The sequence below is a fragment of the Parus major genome, chromosome 13, assembly GCF_001522545.3.
Source record: "Parus major isolate Abel chromosome 13, Parus_major1.1, whole genome shotgun sequence".
Taxonomy (NCBI): Eukaryota; Metazoa; Chordata; class Aves; order Passeriformes; family Paridae; genus Parus; species Parus major.
This window is the reverse complement of record NC_031782.1, coordinates 11,486,492-11,506,264: the sequence shown is the minus strand read 5'-3', so window position 1 is coordinate 11,506,264 and position 19,773 is coordinate 11,486,492. Positions and strand designations below refer to the sequence as shown.

The 19,773-nt window shown below is 35.5% G+C and overlaps 1 protein-coding gene across 1 annotated transcript in view; it reads right to left on the bottom strand.

Moving 5' to 3' along the window:
• The window catches only part of GABRG2 (gamma-aminobutyric acid type A receptor subunit gamma2), a 40,852-nt gene that overhangs the window by 20,155 nt on the left and 924 nt on the right, over positions 1-19,773 (bottom strand). Inside the window, exons 2-5 of the mRNA XM_033517656.1 lie at positions 18,561-18,628; positions 17,602-17,822; positions 14,555-14,637; positions 13,739-13,876 (exon numbers count right to left, since the gene is read on the bottom strand). Coding sequence (XP_033373547.1) covers positions 13,739-13,876; positions 14,555-14,637; positions 17,602-17,822; positions 18,561-18,602 — 484 coding nt within the window. The 5' untranslated portion in view covers positions 18,603-18,628. The remainder of the gene's footprint in view (positions 1-13,738; positions 13,877-14,554; positions 14,638-17,601; positions 17,823-18,560; positions 18,629-19,773) is intronic.

Genomic DNA, 19,773 nt, shown 5'->3' with positions numbered 1-19,773 from the left:
GTATTACAGAAATAAGTGATGTGTTACATATACATTACATACAGCCATACACAAGTGACTTCTGCTTTTAAAATACCACAAATCCTACATACAAAAGCTCAGAATGAAAGGAAAATATTTTCACTAGAAGCATCTGTATCTGTGTTTAGGTTGGCTTGTTTGAGAGTAACTCATTGTCAACATTTTGTATGCATCTAAAATCTGTTAAAACCATATTTTAAAACCATAACATATAAAGAGATTACAAAATTCCCTGGAAGAGAGTGCTCCAGAGTTCACATCTGTGACTATTAAAAATACGATGTTCTTATTGTTGGTGTTCAGAACAATTTTTGATAAAAGATATGATTAATACATTTATTTTTCAATTCAGGATATTTTTCTAGAAGACACTATTGTGGACTAGTATTTGAGAGGTAAATATGATTTTCATTCTCCTGCTACCAGTTAGCCTGAGGACAAGGCCTGTGCTGTGTGCAGATTCCAAATTGTTTCTGCTTTATTAAGTATTTTATCTTGCAGAAGCCAGGTGCAAACCTTCAACAATGTGCAAATTAATCTTGTTCACAATCACAGTTAGCAGGTAGCAGCAGAAACATCCGCTGGCAAAAGTAGGTGTTGCAAAATTGTCTGAGGTGTGATTGGTGAGAAAATGAAATGGAAAAAACCCTAGCTCTAATAGAACAGTTATTTATATGCTAAGAAAGGAGATGGCAAATGTGTGTGGGTGTGCTTTTAACCTCTTGAGCTTTCTAGGAGGATATTATTGACATCAGGTAGAAAGTAAAAGTGTTGAAGGAAAGAAAAAGCCTCTAAAACCACTATCTATTTAGTTATTAGAAGGGGGAAGGAAAGGATTTTCAAAATCAGAGAAGAAATAAAGACACTGAAATAGAAAGAACTAGGTTATTAATGAAATAGTAAATAAATGTAGAGTTTAGAAAACACAGGTGTTCAAGAAAACCAAGAAAGAAAGAAAGAGTGAGAAACTAAGAAAAATGGCAAACAATGAGATGATCTAAAACTGTACTTAGTACCAAGAGTAAGACCACAGGACTGCAATCAACAGGCCTGAAGGGAGGAACAGAAGTAAAGAGGATGCTTGGTTTGAAGATCATGTCTCAAAAGAGACAGCTATGAATCATGAATAATTTATACCCAGTATTGCCATTTGAAGTAAAACAGATCAAGCTTAGGATGTGAAAAAATCTTTTAAGACTACAGATAACAATCTTGAAGCTCCAGTTACCAGCTTCACAGCTAGAGGTAGAACATCTAGGTGTATGTAATCACCTTAGTCCAAATCCTACAAGGTATATAAATGGCTTGATCTTTTCAAGAGGAGACCTTTGAAGAACTATTTATTTCTCAAACAGACATTCAGGATAAAAGTTCACAGCTAACATGAAACAGGTGCCCCTGGCAGTCCCCATTCCATGTCATAATGTGTATTGCCATCACACTGTATGTTTTCAGGCCTGAAAGTGCAACCTCTTAATATCTTCTTAAAAGTGAGGTTACAACAATGTGAATCCAAGAGTAATGTCTTTTAAAGAGTTTTTTCTTACAACATTTGAAAATATTATGTCCTGGAAAGCTTTTATAAAGGAACTGGCAATTTTGGATCTGAAGAGATGTGTGGCATACAGAGAAGAATGCATTTGGAGTTCCCCAGGACTGTGGAGAGGGAGCTGTGGATGGAGGTGTACCATGTAGGCTGTGCTGCTCCCTACATATTGCAATGTAATGAATCTGGAAGCCAGATCTCTGGGGGGTCCCCTGTCACCCTGAAATGAAACCTTCTGATCTTGTTTTCATAGTTGTAGCCACTTTCTCAGGAAAGTAACTATAAACATAGATGTTTATGCATTCCTTCTAAGAAACGTCTTTTGATGGACATTTCGCATGACCAGTGTACTTGGGAAAGTGGTAACTTAATTATCCAATCCCTGGTCCCTGGTCATTGTCAAGAATCTATAAATACTGGAATCAAGAAATAAAGCCATGGGTTTTTGTTCTAACACTGAAGGTAGTAGTGTGAATAATTTTGTGTCCTCTAGCGACAGTTTCCTATGTTATTTTTTTATAAATTCAGGTGCTGTGTTTGTAAAAGAGAGGTAAGGCTGCAACAAGTGACAGGCATCAGAAAAGGTTGATATTCTCCAAAGTCTCTCAAAGTGTTTTGCATTTATCTTTCTGCAGAGGTTGCCAGACTTCAGAGTGGGTGGCAGATTGGATGCAGAAATCATGCAGTGGTCACTCACTCTCTCTGGGACAGTCATGATGTTACTTCAGATGCCATAAATAGGGAAGGATACTCAAAAAACCCAAGAGGCAAAGCAATAAAATTGCAAACATTAACTTCTCATAGCCAACAAAATATTTGCTTTTAAGGGACTCATGAGTTTCCTGGAAGTGATGTAGGCATGGAAATGCCATCCAGATTCCTTCAGGAAACCACGATTCCCACCAGGTGAATGCATCACTGCTCCTCCATGGTGCCATGCCCAGCCAGCAGGGTTTGCTCCTGGCTCAGCTCCTCATTCCCTAGGAAACACTTTGCTGTTTGTGGGAGAGAAAGAGTAGCCAAAAGAGCATTTAAAATACTACTTTATTGCCTTTTACTCTACTGAAGTGGTTTAATTTATAACATGGCTTTCAGTTTTTAATGTGTTGATAATAGTGGTGTTTTCAAATTGCATCCCAGCAGCTCCCAGACAGATCAATTTTCAAGATTTTATTATCTCTATAAGTTCAAAAGAAGATGGGTGATGGTAGTTTTTGAAAAATACATGTTTTAGTGATGTAGATTCCTCCTTGTCTCTTGATCCTAACATCTCTATATGAACACATTTTTAAGCCAAATGAATGTTGGAAAACATGAATACAGGTGTAAACAAAGTTCTTCAAGCAGCTTCAGCATGAAACAATTTATTTGTTGTTCATTTATATTACCTTGAGCTAACAACTTTGATTTTGGAATACAATTCCACTATCACAGGAATTTTATCTCAAAGTAAAGAGAGTTTGTATCTTCCAAGCTTACATTTCCAGAGTAAATGATTAAATGTCATAAAATTAATACTCTTCATTACCCTTTTCTGTAAAGCTACTTTTTCATTTAAATTTATTTTTATATTGTATTGTAAGTCTGAGGTTTTTTTATGTGTAGTCTCTGCAGCACTGCATTCAGATAGGCATACTAATGATACTCATACATTTTTTTTATTTTAGCTTTTTACTCTTTGCACTATTCTCTAATAATAAATTATTTTGATGAAATTTTTTACTTTTCTTCTACACTTTTTTCTCTCAGAATGGAAGGATGGCCAAAGGTTTTCATATACCTATACTGGCAAGTATGTTTGTTTTTCTCTAAATATTTTCATAGAGTTGTCGACAATCCTTGTTTTTCAAAGTAATAATGTGAAGAAAATTAATTCATTTTCTTCATATTCAATAATATGTTTGCTTTTTCCAGGATGAAATAAAATAGTAGAATTATTCAATAACTCTTTTTCTTAGATCAAATCCTTACCACTAGAGCCAACTGGAGTGACAGTATGCTGTCATGAATGTTCTCGTTATTGCTCTTGCATTTTTATAGCCAAATTCAATGTATGCAGTTCCAAGATACCGCTGTTTCACCTTAGGATTTTGTGGCAGGGACAATCTACTAGCTCTGTTACAAACTAGGCATTTGCTCCCATAAAATAAGAAAGGAAATTTTGATGAACTACAAGGATGGTTGGAAGCATTCAGACTTGTTTTCTTCTGGTTTTGCATAAGAATTACTGGGTAGCAGCAGAAGATAATCAAATCAATGCTTATTCTTCATTGACTGTGTGTTTTTGCATTCTGCATAAGTAGAGAAGGAATATTATATTAGGCCAAATAGTTCTTGCTCTCTGTAATTTGAATGGGTAGGGTGTGAACTCATTGTAGGACTTTTGGAGGGAGGCAAAGGAAGTGGAAGGTATTTTAAACCTGTGCACTGAGAATGGAAGAAACTTTGTATGATGAATTGTTACCTACACAGTATGAATCTACAAAGTCATGTTCTCAGATTAAAATAGACAAAATTGAGCTCCAATCAAACAAGAACACATTATTTGTGTTAGTCAAAATTTTTCATAATTTTCTCAATTCTTGGAACAATAGACAAGAAAGAAAAAATAGCAATTACTGGCTAGTTTAATAAATATTTCTAGTCTCTAGCATTAAGACACACAAATGGTGTTGTGGCACTTTACGCATTAAATCTTGAAAAATATTTTCATGTTCTCCTATGTAGGGCATGATACAAGAAAGTATTATTACATAAATTTTATCCTGCAGCTCTTTAGCCTTAATTATGTAATCTTCTTGAGAGTAGCAAAGAACTCACTTAATAGACTGTATCACTTTTTGAGATAAGTGGTGTATTTTTAGCTTCTGTAATGTACGTTGAAATGAGGGCAATTATGCCTTGTTTCAAAAGGCAGGGTTAAAACACACATTATTTACAATTCAGAATTTGTTTTAACAATACAAATGAGGGAGTTAATGTCTGAGAAATATACAGTGATGATGACAACTATTTGAACATTACAACCATGCTTAGTGTTAGGCTGCTATATTCCTCTGTGAGAATGTGTTGTCAGCATTGTAGGATGGGATTTGGAATTGTAGGTAACATGGATCTAAAAATGTAAATAGAATATTTTGTAGTCAAAAGGTACAGCAGATAGTTTCACTAGTTTGTGCATCACATTGTCATTTAACACCCTAGTGTATTTTCTTTTTGTTTCTCCCATTTTTATTATTTGATAGAAATAATTAAAAATTAAAGCTCACTGTGAAGGTGTCTTCTAAGTTAGTGATGTTAATTTAGTTTTATTTCCTTTTTTACCTGTCTTTTTTAACATATGCCTGGATTTGAGTATTATTAGCTCCCATGGATGCTGCCTGGCTCTTGTTTCATGTGACACAGGCTTGTATGTCTTATTTCCAACCAGCCTTTAAATTATATCTGTTCAAATACAGTAACAACAACAAAACCGCATCTTAGATAAGTAGGTTACTAAAAATGCAATGTAATGACAGGGGTTTGAGGAACTAGAAATTACACTTGCACAGTGAAGGGATTTGAATGTGTAAGAACAGCCTCAGAGGAACATGTTTATTATTTAGGACATATATGTGCCCCAGGCAAAACCAAACCTATTTTAAATGAACTATCCTTACACTATACACATTATGAACAGTAAGCTGTCCTCATCTTCAAACATCATAATGAATTAGTTTTTCTCCACTGTGAAAGGAGGAAGATGGTGAATAATAAAATAAGGCCAAGGGAAGAAAATGTCCAAGACATTATCTTATGATCATTGTACTACAAACAACTTTTTTTGACGTAAAAAAGTCTGGAAGTGAAACATCAGTACAGAAATTGACCGTCAGTCCTACACTGATCAGTTTACAGGCTACAGAGATTATCTAATATTCTGCAGATGAAAGGATGAAGTGCTCAGAAAACTTCCAATTTGTCACAGGATTTCTTGAACTTTAGTTATCTCAACAGCACACTAAAAAAATATTTATTTATATCAGTGATTTAAACATGCTTATTACCTATTTTAAAAATGCTTAATATTCAGACTTATTCTAAAGTAATTATGACTATATATTGTTCTTTCACTACTACATCACCTGGTTTGATTCTTTTGAACCAGATTTCTCCCTGCAATTAATTATAATTAGATCTGGCTGCAACTGGCAAGAGTGACATTGCAACAATTTTCTCATGGTGAAAGTCACTTAGTGGTTGGAGCAGGATGATTTCATTGCCAAACAGGAATTACAGAAGGGAGTTGGGATAATATGCTTTGTCTCAAAGAGTCACCAGTACTTATGCAAATATATTCATAGGGGCATAAGAGGCATCACAAAAATTTTTAGCCTTAGTTATGTCCAGGAAGTGTTTTAAGATTTAGAGTCACCCTCCTGCTGATTTTATCATAAAATTAGAAGCATACAAAATTTTGCTTTTTCTTTCTTTTTAATAATTCAAATATCCTAAAAGATCTAATTATTTTCTTGCTATTAAATGGACAAATATTATTTAAAGGCAGTGTTCTATCATATCTACAAAAGTATATTTAATGCAGAACCAATCTTGCTTGTAACATCTGTGTTTTTGTAATTAACCAGGAATAAGTTCAGTGAAAATGCTTGTAAGATCCCACATTAGCCCTTATTCTCTGCTTACTTGTATATTAATTGTTTTTATTCTTATCTGACCTTTCTGAAGCTCAGTTTAAGCTCTAGCAAGCCATACTTTTAGATATGGAAAACCTTGTGAAAGAGAGACCCAGGAAAAAACCTTGACCTTCAAGATTTTTGTTTTACTGGGGAGGAAGATTTCAGGCCCCAGCAACCCTTTTCCTGAGGGACTGTCATGATTTTGTTTTGCTGATTGACACTGGGTCTGGGAAAAACTGGGAGAAAAAAAGGCTGAATTGTTATTAAATTATTTAATTGTGACATTATTTAATGTCACTGAAATTTGAAGAAAGTCTTTAACCTCTCTCAAAAGATGAAAAGTAATCATCAAAGAGCCCTTCAACTCTTTATATGATTAGGTAGTAGTGGAAGGATTTGAATGCCTAAACCTGAATCTCTATAGATACAGACCTGAACAGATTCTCTTGGTCTGTGAGAATTTTAAACATATTGATTCCCTAGGAATAGTGTTTGGTTTTTTTTTCCTGCCTATTAATCCAAAAAGCTCTAAGCCATCAGTGTGAAAGAGGCTGCAAAGTGGAGGAGTCTTTGGGTGTTTTTCTGGCACTAACTCCAAAGGGTGATGTCCCCCGTGCCAGCTCTCCCTGCTCCCCATGCAGACCTTCCTGAGAACCTTACAGCATCCAGCAGGGTGATGGCAGAGTGTGACACTACCCCTGCCACAGGAACTGCCCAGGTCATTTTTATTGTGATCATAACTAAGCACAGAGCTGAAACCAGGCAAACCCTGGCTATTAATTATCTACATTCCTCAGATCCACAGGCTTTTTTGTTGGATATGGCATTTGTGTTAAATTCCGTGGCCTCAGTCTTTGCCAAGATGGCCTTGGTTTTCCTATTGCTCTTCTGCCACAGGATGGGTCCACAGTGATTTGAAAAGAAACTACACAGCAGAGGATGAACAGAGAGGTGTTTAAACAACTAAAGAGGTGGGAAGGAAACTGTGCAGATTTTTATCCAAGGGCTGAAGCAGCCAGCACAGAAGAGACTCAAATGTATCTGCTCTGAGTTCTTCCAGCCATTCCAGGTCAGGACTCTGTCCTTCCTGTCTGCTCTCTCCTGTCTGGTGTCCTGGGAAGCCTTGTTTTGTCCCTGTAGTCTTCTCTGTCTCTACAGGGATTATATAAGGATAAATGGTATTAAGGAGCTCTTATTTTGCAGTTCTAAAAAAGTACACATACATAAATCTTGGAAGTCTGCGTGACAGGGAGGATTCAAAATGCTGTTTGCTGAATTAGTTTGTTTATTCAATCATGTAAAATTTCTTGTAAATTTTTATTTGCCATGCGACTAACCAACTGAAAAAAATATAAAATATATAAAAGGTAGGGAATGAAGGAAATTGTATTTCTGTTTTCCTGTTTGAAGACATGGTCCTGAAACATAGATTATTTTCACTGAGCCAATTGTTCAACAGTTAAACTTTAGTAAATATTCATTAATTAATATGATTTGATGCATGACTGACCAGCAGGAGTAGGTGGATTATTTTAGGAAAAATTTGTTGTTCTGTTCACATTTTAGAAATCTCTTATCCATTATTCTCTAAAAGAATATACAACTGTAGTTACCTTAGACTGGTTTTTATTCTCTAAGAGCCATATCAAACTGTTGTAGGCTGCCAACATAGCTGAACTCCTGCTCACAGAATTGTGTGTAACCCTGTTTAATGGTATGATATGAAAGTAAAATAATCTAACTCCTCCTGTGTTTTCCTTCAGATGATGATATTTGGATGCTTTAATGTGGTGGTTCATGAAAGTTAAAATAAGGGAGGGTTTGAACCAAAAACAGAAAAAGAATTTATAAACAAAAATATTCCCTGTTGACTCTCTTACTAGGATAGGTGGCTATTCATAATGGGAATAAAATCTTAAGGTGTAGCTATTAAAGTATTTAGGGTTATCTTAAGGATATTGGCTTAGAATTGATGATTTCCATTGAGGCAGCAAACATAAAAAACAGGCCTTTCAGTCTGTTGTGTCTGCCTTCAGCTTTAAATGTTTCACTGTCCTACAGAGACAGTATTCTTTTAGTAAGCATGTTTAAGGTAATAATTTAATATAGCTTTTTCAAAAATAAGGGTATTGAGATAAATACCTTCCCATACCATAAAGAGAACAATAACAACACACAGAACACTTTAATAGTCACCTGGGTTTTCTGACTTACAGCTTATGTCATTATTTGCTCCTCTGCAAAGTGGAAACAGAGATGTTTAAATTCTGCCAAAAGCTAGATGCAGGTAGTAGTACCTTGTACACATTCACTAGATCAAAATCTTCAGACAGGAAATGTTTTGGGTTCTCAGAGGGATCTCCCTGGCAATGCCATATGCTATAGTCAACCCATCCTGGAACCTGAGGCTGTGTATGGGGCTGGCAGGGATTTCTAGGTGCAGTGGCAATCCACTTAAGCCCATTTTTAATGTCAGGACTATTTCTCAATGCAGATCTGCAAATCTGTTTTGCAGCTGTCATATTTTGCCTCAATAAAGAAGCAGAAGAAGACTCCTGGGGTTTTTTGAGCATTATGAAACCTCTGGGGACTGCATATCTGCCAACAGTTCATTCATTAGAATACAACATTGAAAGAAAGTATAAAAGCCTGAAAATACATCCTCTTCCACAAAATAATAGCCCTGACCATATTTTCCTGATAAAACAGAAACCAAACCCAGATTTACTTATGTGGTTTAATAGATGCATAGAGAGATGAATATTTCATTACTGATTTATCAATTATGATCAGTACACTGTCTCTATTGCCTCTTTAATTGTCTCTCCAATTAGCTCTCTGAAAAATAGAAAAGGAAGAAAATTACAAGTATTTACAAATATTGCCTGACCAGTCTTGTGGCTCCTGTGTAGAGCTGTTGAGTTGCTATTTATTAGTCTTATAATGACGTTGTATCTAATTAAAAATTCAGGACAGGCTCTGTAAATAAGCAGTAGACAATGTCTGGTCTAAAAAAAGGAGCTACCCAGTCATAGAAATGAACTGTGAATATCAGAAACTCCATTTGTCCTGAATAATTGCACATTTACAAACTGTTTTGCATAGTAAAAAATTTTGTATGTTCAAAACAAGTGGAACAGTGAGTAGAAGTGTAATTTATCTAGGAGTTGTATGAAATTCGTGGAAAGCTACTGATAGAAAGAATTTCAAGATTTAAGCTACTCCTTTCCCTTTGGTCTGTGGTATGATTTCATAAACTCTCTGATTTTAGGGTATCCACTATTTTCCTAAAGTCTCTCTACCAGTGCTGATCATTCTAATGCTTTAAAAACAGTATGGTTGTTTTACTCCTTTGATCATCAATAATATTTTCTTCCAGACTAGTTCCATATTTCCAAGTATTTCCATAAGTCATATTTTCTAAACTCTACTTGTTATATTCCCCTGCACTACCCCGTCCTTCTCAAAATATTGCACTTAAAAGTGATTTTTTTTTTAATTAATCAAGCAAAATGCAGCAACCATTTGACATAAATTTTTCACTGTGAATGTTTTTCCCAAGTCTACACACAATGCTGAGTAATACATCCCAGAGGCAATTTTTGCCATAATATTTTGTTCCCTGTCCTTTGTGGACTGCTACAGCACCCCAAAATTTTTTACACAACTCCTGATGTTTTTAGATTTGTGCAGTTGATTATTTCCTTCCTACAATCTTTCCCTCTTTAAATAAAGTAACTAATTACAAATTTTGGGATGTTCTATTTTCCCAAAGTACAATATGTCCTTGATATAATCCATTTCTGCATTATATTTTGCAAATCTTATACTTCTGTATCACTTGTTGCTTTCTTTGAAAGTTCTATTCATAGCAGTGTGCATCCAAAATTTGCAAGTTGGTGAATTTTTGTTCTTGAGACTTTTCCATCAGTTCATCCCTTTTTTATTGGAGAATCTCATTGCCATTCAGTGGATGGGGCCTTAAACTGTGAGCAAAAAGGTCACACACAAGAAATGGTAGTTCCTTAAAAAGATATGCACTCTTTGAGCAGTGATTATTGACATACATCAATAATACAGAATATCTTAAACCCATCACAGTTTCTAGGTGTATGAAATCAACTGTAATAGTTTATATAACTCAGATAATATTAGGTCTCAATGTGTACTCTATTAGAAATAATCTAAACTAAACCAATACTGTTTGCAAAAGTGATTTTAGTGAAAAAGCAAAAAATATATGCAGGTAATGTATATGGACTATTTAGTTATTTTAATGAAATATCCATAGGGCAGAAGGTTTACAGTAAACTTTTTTTTAAGAGTTACCAGTATTAGTGGACAGTGGATTCCATTTGCTAAATTATTTCTTACTGCTTGGTCAGTGACTTTTGAAGAAAATTAAAGTTGCATATAAGTGTTCTGTTTAGAAGGAAACAAGCTGGTAATTCAGGATGACTTACTTCAGATAAGAGGAGGGATAGTTTCTAATATTCCAGCTGGATTTTTTTCAGCTGTTGCTGGGATTTGCTGGGATTTGCTAACTAAGGGGCAGAATTCTGACATCTGGTCCTTTGAGTTAATCTTGTATTTCTGCAGTGCGTGCAAAGGAAGAGCAGCAGATAAATGTATTAATTTCAGCAGGACTATCAGGTCTTAGGAAGCTTACACTCAAACAAGCCTTGTCCTTCTCTGCACAAAACCCAGCCACGTGTTCAGCTTTGACGTGTCAGAGACAGTGGTGGAGCTTGTAATGGCCAAAGCTCAGCCACCCTGATTCTCTCTCCACACACAAAGCAAGCATAGCCCTCAAGGACCAGAAGGTGTTGGTTGCTGGGACATGTAAAGCTGGAAACAAGAATTTGTTTTGAAATTGAGTAAATCAAGAAAGTTTACTCCAGTTTCAAATGTCTTAACACTAGCTCCAAGATCCTTTTGTTCTCTTATTGTTAAATTCACTATTCTCTAACACCCCTTCCTGTTCTGGTATCTCTGGATTGTTTTTTCACCTAAATTTAAGTTTGGGGAAGAGTCTGTGGGAGTACAGTATAGCCTTCTTTCCAACATCTCATTTATTTTTCCATTGTCTCCTTCACTGTAGCTCAGATTCTATCTCCACCAAAGCACTGGCATTAGTTTGTACTGAAATTCTGCACTGAAAGTAACTGCATAAAGTGTCAAGATTATTTTAGCTGTATGGGTACTCAGACATTTAACTGGGGTACTCAGGCTGCACCTAGGTTGCTAATAAACTTGGAATTGTTTTTTTGTCCTTTTCATGAAACTGTTGAAAATCTGCACATGCTAAGAGTGTAATTATTGGTAGAGTGTGTCTGAGGAATACTGGATGCAATGTAGGTGCCAGCATGGTGATAAGTCACTTAAGGAAGCCATGAAGACCCTTTAGGCTCTGCTGGCTTTAAGAAAATATTTGTAGTAAATAGACCAGATTCATGTCAATCACTGTGTTATTGGGTTCTTCCCCACCTTCTATTTAGATGCTACACCTAGGTCAGAATAAAATCTGGTTTTGCATATCTGTTGTTATAAAATCAAAATGAGCAATGCAAATCATACACAGGGTAACTGCAGCAGAAGAAATACACACACTAGACATTTTTCCAAATTTTTATACACAGCAGGCATGTGAAATCAGCAGCAGCAGGCTCAGTACCTTTCATGTGCTTTTTGACTTAGGAATTGAGTGACAACTTTTCACTGCTTTGGAGTGCATGCTATCTGCTAATTACTTTATTTTAATGAAAATAAAATGGACTGGTGTGTGTCATCATATTAAAAACTATAGATGCTGCATTATGGGAGTACTCCAGGTAAATACTAAAACCTTAATGACTAAACAATGAAAGATTTCTTTGCATGAGAAAGAGATTTTTAGTTCTTTTGTGTCTTACTGTTTATTTCCCAGTATTCACCTTGTTCATACTAACAAAACATTAGAGAATGCTTTTGAATCACCAGAGCACTCAATCAGGGTATAGGAAGCTTGTAGCATGTTAAGATTTTATTATTTTCTGTCTCTGGTAAAAAAAAAAAAAAGTTGATTAAAGAATGGCTCAAGCAGAAAATATCAAATAGAAGAAACTCAAATTAAGGCTGGAATACAGTTATTTTTCAACGTGGACAGGCTGAGACTGGAAGCACACCTGGGTGCAATGCTGCCATTTGTGCTGTCTGAGGGGAGATGTATTTATTGCTGCTTTGGGAGCCCTGTGTGATGGTGGTTATTGGCAGCTATGGCTTGCAAAATGCTGCTCTCCTGTCCTCTTTTGCAACTTAATGTTTGTTTTCCTGAGAAAATGAGAAAAGTTAAATGTTTTCTTGAATACTTGACTAAATACCTTCCTTGGATAAAATGGCAGAAGACTCCATGAGGCATAAATTTCTGCATTCTGGCTTTGCCCTGCTCATGAGACTGAACACATCATTGGTGCTTAATGTCCAGAGACTCAGGAGTTGGAACTTGAATTAATTCTCCATCTCTTTGCTTTTTCTCCTGTGGAATGTACAGCAGGCTCCTCTCAACTCTGGTGTATCTCACTTTCCTTTTTTGAATATAACAACAATGCTGGCCTTTTATTGTAGAAATAAAATGGGTGGGGGTACTTCTAAAGTCAGCATTAACATCTCTGAATATAAATTAAGATTCTTGCCAGAACTATAAAATAAGGTAAAAATTGGAAGCAGCCTGACAAAACCCAACCTGCTTACCTTTCATTGTTCATTTTGAAAGTAAGAAATGAAAGATATCATGCACATACAAGAATATTAATATGCAGTTCCTCTTTACATCCCTCCTCATTGTCACTGGTTTTTTTTCCACTGAGAAATAAAACAATATATATGTCTAAAAAATATTTTTTTCTTTCAGTTAGTAGGGTTAAAATTGTATTTTTTAAACACTGAGTACTTCCTCATTTATCATTTTAAATTCCATTGCTTGTTTCCAAGGAGATAGAAATATGAAGGAAAGGCATCCGAGACTGATTTGTAAGGCTTTTCTCTTTAATGAGAGTTGAACGTGCCTTATTTTAAGGAACAAAGTAAACTTGGAGCCTCTGTAGTAAGAGGTTGGTACTCTGAGTTTCATTTTTGTGCAGGCTTACTTTCTGTGTCTGGCAGTGGGGATGTGATTATAAAATGTTCAGTGCAGTGTCAGATCATCCTTTAGTGCCTCAGTTCTGCTGTTTTCTGCACTGAAGCACTGAGAGTTCCCTCTCCCATCCACCCTTTGTAGTAATGGCTTTCTCCTGACAGTCAAAGGGTTTTTTTGGAGGACAAGTATGGACAGTAAACAACAACTAGTTTTTTTTTCCTGTGAGGAGTTCAGAAATGCCAAATCCTGGATGGTTCCATCAGTGTTGAAAAGCCTGTAATTGTTCAGTGCAGTGTAAATGCTAAGTTCTAACCAGAGATCTCTTTCTTGGTTTAATAAAATCCTAACTGAACCTGGAGGTAAACCCTCCAGTTGTCTTACCTGAAGTAGTCTTCACCACCTCAGTTGTGTTTCTTAGTCCTGTAAAGGCGAACTGGTAAAGCCTCCAGGACCGGGTGTCCCCCACCTCCACCGAGCTGCGCTTCCACTGGTAAATGATCTCTTCTCTAGGGTAGCCATCTTATTGCAATGGAAAATACAGAATGCTTTGTTTCATAGTCACTGCTAGAGTTTAGGGTGCTTTGGGGAGTAAAAATACTACTATCTATTTCTGGAAAATACTGGAGAAGCATATTGCAAGTAAATTATAGATACGTTTTTCTCAAGTTACTAGCACCTTTTACTTAATGTCACATTTCATTAATTATAAATTATATTAGCACTTGAGACAAATGTTTCAAAAATAGGTTTTTCACTTTTGTGGACCTAATAGGATGCAATTTTGCCCATCCTCCAGATCAATCTGCAGCTGGACCAGCAATTCACACCTTGATCTAACCACAAAATGTCAAACTCTTGACTCAGCTGTGCAGTAGTAAAACACCTGTGCACAGAGAGAAAGTGGAAGGCCAGAACAACTTGATGCTGAAAGTAAAAATTTCTTGTTTTATGGTCAGATACGACCATAAATTAATCACATATGGTCCAGAAATGTAATTTTTTATAGCACTTCTTAATAATATTTGTGAACATATATTATACATGTACTGAAAAAAAGATCAAAATAAATGTAAAACCAGTGGGGTATGTCTAATCAAGTACATAACCTTCACTGACTCTTAAGTATGTAAAAATAAATTTATAATAGGAAGTTCAGTGTGGTTCAGAAAAAGGAATCTTTTTAAGCATGTTACTTACAGCTTGAAAATTCCAGTGGGCAAGAGTGAACATCCATTGGGAAGTTGTGTAACTGTAGCTGACACTCAGCATCAATTGTCAGCCTGAGAAGAAAGAGATCAGGATATAGGGAAGTTTGTCCTGAAAGCTACATCATGGCAAGCAAAGCAAAGCAAGATTCTTACTAATATGGATCTTGGCTATAAAATATACAAGCACTATATATCTATATATATCTATATCATCTACATCTACATCTATATCTATATCTATCTATATAATCTATATCTATATCTAACCTATCTATATCTATATCTATATCTATATCTATATCTATATCTATATCTATATCTATATCTATATCTATATCTATATCTATATCTATATCTATATCTATCTAAACCAAATCTATATCTATATCTATATCTATATCCATATCTATATATCTATATCTATATCTATCTATATAATCTATATCTAATCTATATCTATATATCTATATCATCTATCTATATCTATATCTATATCTATATATCTATATCTATATTTATATCTATATCTATATCTATCTAGTAAACTATTGCTATCTATATAATTATTGGAATATTCCCAGCATAGGAAGACATCATGGTTACCGATAAGTAATATTTCTTTTTTGTTTCTGTAGAACCTGATCATCTACTTTCTGGACTGTGTAATGGAAGAAGGTAATAAAGTTCTGTTCCTGTGCATCTGAAATGGCAACATTACTCATGACTGACAAATCCATAAGTAGATATACATGTCATCTCATGAGCAGTGACAAATCTTTGTGTCACAACATGCCATAATGCACTAGGAAAATGTATTTTACGTGACAAAAATTCTATTTCAGAAATGATGGATAGGAGTCCAAATTTAGACATTTGCATTCAAGACAGCCATCTAGACTCCCTTCACAGCTAGTGCAGAGGCACTCTGAGGATACATTTCCTCTCACTCCAAAATAAGACATTTAAATTTAATCAGAAGAAAAATGTACCAAAAGGTGTTTGTCTCCACTGAATATTAGGAGAATCTCCATGATTACTCAGGTAGTGTGGGTGCTAAGCTCAGGAAAAGACAATCACTTTTAGAAATCCCAAGTAAGATGAAATGTACCCTCTGGTGTTCCTGCTAAAAACTCTGCCATTTTTCATTCACTCCCAACCCAGCCATGAGCTGAAGGATACTTGGACTTTGGAAGAGGGGGAAGAGGTAAGGTGAGAGATGGAAAAAGGAAAGGGTGAGGTAAAATGTTCGTTCCACAAGGTGTCTCTAGGAAAGCTGTAGATTTCTGGTTTTTGCTGATTCTGGGGTGTCTAAATGATGAGCCCTGGTTTGTCTCCAGGTTCCTGGATGAAGGTGTTATGGGAAAAGAAGCCTGAGTTTCATCCTGTGGGATGCAGAGGAATGCTGGATCAACCAAGTTAATGGAGTCCAAAGACAACCTTTCTGCATTAGGGATTTAGGAAGACATTTAATTTCCCTGTTTCCCTTCCTCTTCTCATTTTCATCATCATCAGTACCACAGATACTTGATTTCCTGCTGGACAGGGTGGTTCTTAAGCCTGGGGGATGTGACTGAGAAAAATCAATCAGTCCTTCAGGATCCCTCTTCAGGACAGAATCCCAGCTGTGTGATACTATCACATTTCATTTCTGAGTTAATCGAGGTTGAATCCTTGGTGCTTGCTGTGACTCACCAGCACAATTAAATATACATTCATAGCAGATACCTGTTTCCAAATTCTACCAGATACATCTCTTTCTAGTGAGAGAAACCAAGGAATTTCAAGAGAAAGGTAATAAAATCCAAACAGACAGTAGTGAAGCCAAGTCCAAATTTAACATTTGAAAAGTGGATCTAGGCTCATCTTTACCAGACTAACTTTGATTTGCATTGGATTTCAATTTTGATTATTCTATTATCTCTTCTGGAAATGCAATATGCAATAAATGTAAAATAACTATGAAATAAAACTCCTTTTTGTAATTCAGACAGTTGCAACATTAAAAGGTTGTCTTAACCAAAGCCTCACATCTATTCATTAAGATTATGAGTGCACTTTTTTTCAAAACATTATTTTTGGCACCCAATAAAGTAAAACCAAAAAAAACTTTGACAAAATTCAGTTGAAAACTCAGATAATCTTATGTCTGTCATCTTTGATTCTATACTCTCATTTTAAATTATAAATTCTCTTGAAAACATGCTGTGTTTATCTGTATTTTACAGTAACCCAATTATATCACATGCAAGAAAATGTATAGAAAACCCCACAGGATTTTCACATTTAGGAAGTATCTTATGATCATTTGGAATATGATATTTGAGTTGTTACATATGGCATATGCATACTTAATTATTGAAAAGGTAATTTGTCTTAACAGAAAAACTATACATGTGACTGAGGCACTTGGAGATGTTGAGCATATCAAATTCAGATCCATGAAAATTTTGGTGGAATGGGGCATATCCATAGGTTTGAGTAAAATATTCAATGCTGGGATGGCAAAATCTTATTTGCCTAAAATATTTGAGGAATAAATTGCTTTTTCAGGGTGGAGTTTAATCTGGTTAAACTAATCAATTCAGAATAAGAGGCCTTAATAGCTTCTTTGATATCTTCTACTTAATTCAAGGATATTTCACATTTATCAGTTTAAAGCAATAAAAAAGTAAAAGGGACCAAACCAAAGGCAAACAATAAAACATAGCAAAAAATAAATTGTAGAATTTAATTATATATATAATTAAATTAAATAATTAGTATAAAAATTCCTATATTAATGTCAATATAGGAAGGTGACTATTGTGGAGCAAGACACTACAATCTGTAAGAAGAAATAAAATTTCTTATTGTGCCAATATAGAATAAATTTCATAGAACTTATATCTTCTAAATTCTTCCCTTTTTCAGGGTTGTTTACATAAATATATAGGAAAATACAATATTTTTTTCCTTCAGTTTAATGTCAAAAGACCTGAAATCACAGGATATTTCTCTTTGGCTTTTCTTAGAAAAAATGAAATGAAAGTTAGGTACCTCAATGTGTACAAGACTCTGCCATCATTCCAGATCCTGAGCATCCTGTTAGGAGTTGTTATCCAATGAGCATCAGCCTTCTTGGAATTTCGGAAAAATGTGTCTGGTATCCAGATCTTCCCAACCATGTTACTGTTTAATCTGAGCACTTTTATTGTGCTGTTGAACTTCAGACGTCTGTCATACCACGTTTGGGCGAAAAATATATCAATTGTATATTCCTGTTGTGTTAACCAGAAATACTGATGAAAACATAGCACTCAGCATTCCACATAACTCCTGATATGCTTTCCTTAACTTCATATGGAAAACCTGTGAGCTACAGAAGGTGATACCAGACCTGATAAAACCAATCTCTTTTGGTGAAGTTTTAAGGCATGTTTTACCAAAGATTATTGTTTTAAAACTATTTATTTCACCATTAAGGGTAAAACCAAGGTGAAAGTGAGTGTTATATGCACTTAATTCTGTGTCCCCACATCTCAGCCCACACCTGCTCAGGTCAGAGAACAATTAATCATTTCCTTGATCTAGGACAGAAAAAGCTTGAGCTGACTTAATTCCCTGTGTTAATCCCAGAAATGGTGAAGTCTGTGGAGGAGTTTTAGGCCTTTTACTTATTATCTCTTGGTGGGAAGAGTGTTAATATCCCTCATGAATGGTTTTCCTGATTTTGTAGACATCTGGAAGCTCAGTTTTACCAGAGTTGCAAAACAGTTAAAGCAGAGCACATAAAAATGTGAGGATATGTCTGAACTAATATTTTCGCAGTTTTTCAGCATAAAGCTCAGTTTTCTGGTTTGTACACAGTTACACCTCACAAAGTCCTCCCTCCCATTATTAAAATGAGATTTACAAAATAATATAGGTATGCCACAACATTAAGAACTAGTGGAAGCTTTGTAATGTCAAAATGATGGAGACTTTGTAGCAAGGCAAACGGGTAATCCTTTACCTACCATATTGATAGCATTCACAGGGCCGATGCTATTTACATACATGTCAGTGTGAATTATTGTTGGTTTAACTGCAAGAGAAACAAAAGGAGTCAGTAACCAACGAAGGTCAAAATCAACTACATGAAAGTCAAGCTTGAGCACGTTACTATGGTTTCTCTCCTCTGTGGTTGCCTCACATTTAAATGTGCGCATAAAATAAATACAAATTTGCAACAATGTCTTCAGTTTGAAAATAGTTGGAGATGCTGTGAGACAAATTCTTACATCATTTATTCTATCAAAACAAATTCCCTTATGCTGTGAGAGCAGATACTGAAACCAGTGTTGATAGCTGAGAGAGGCTCGTCTGACTGAGAGGATTTACATTTTGTGTCAGGTCACAGGAACGCATCAAAACAAAACACTATCAACAAAAGAAAACTGATTTCTCTTATGATGCCTTGCATCACTTGTTTTCTGTTATAATGCCAAATGCAACATGACTGTTGTTAACCAGAGTAGGTGGCTGTAGATAAATAAAAATTCTGTGAGCCCAAAGACAAAAATACTTAAGGCTCTATGGCAGAAATTAAGAATATTTGTTACATTAATTTATTTTGAAATTACTCCATTTCAGCTTTGTTCTTCTTATATACCTTGGGTATGGCATGATTGTTTTTTTCCCAGACAATTTTAGGAATGCTTTACTTCCTTTCCGTTTCTAAAGTCTTGGTTTAAGTGAAGAAAAATTCCTCTGCTAATTTACACTGTATACATACACTGAAGTTTAAAGACTCATGTTATCCTTCACTGTGAAAAATTCCTTAGTTTATAGGCCTCTATAAACTTGTTACCTTCCTTCATTAACCTTGCTGCTCTCTGCTTTCCTCTATCTGCTTCATCCATGAAATCTGTGCCTTTGCCTATAATCTTATTATTGCTGTATCCTCTTCTCCAGAGGTATTGTCTGCCTGCTCTGCACCCATTGGGCTTCTCAAAATGACTTGCAGCAATTCAGGGAGATTTTCTCCAGGTTACCTCAGTAGTCAGTGGAGAGGAAGATTCCTCCAAAAGGTGATTCAGTTAAATAAGACTTCCATTCTGAGTCCAGGCTCAGCTCTGTATACTTACATTGGAATCATCTGGGAAAACTGGCTTTGCTTGACTGCATTTATCTTTAGTGAGCCCCTTCCTCTGTGCCCAATCCTGTCACCTCCTGCCCTGCTGTGATCTT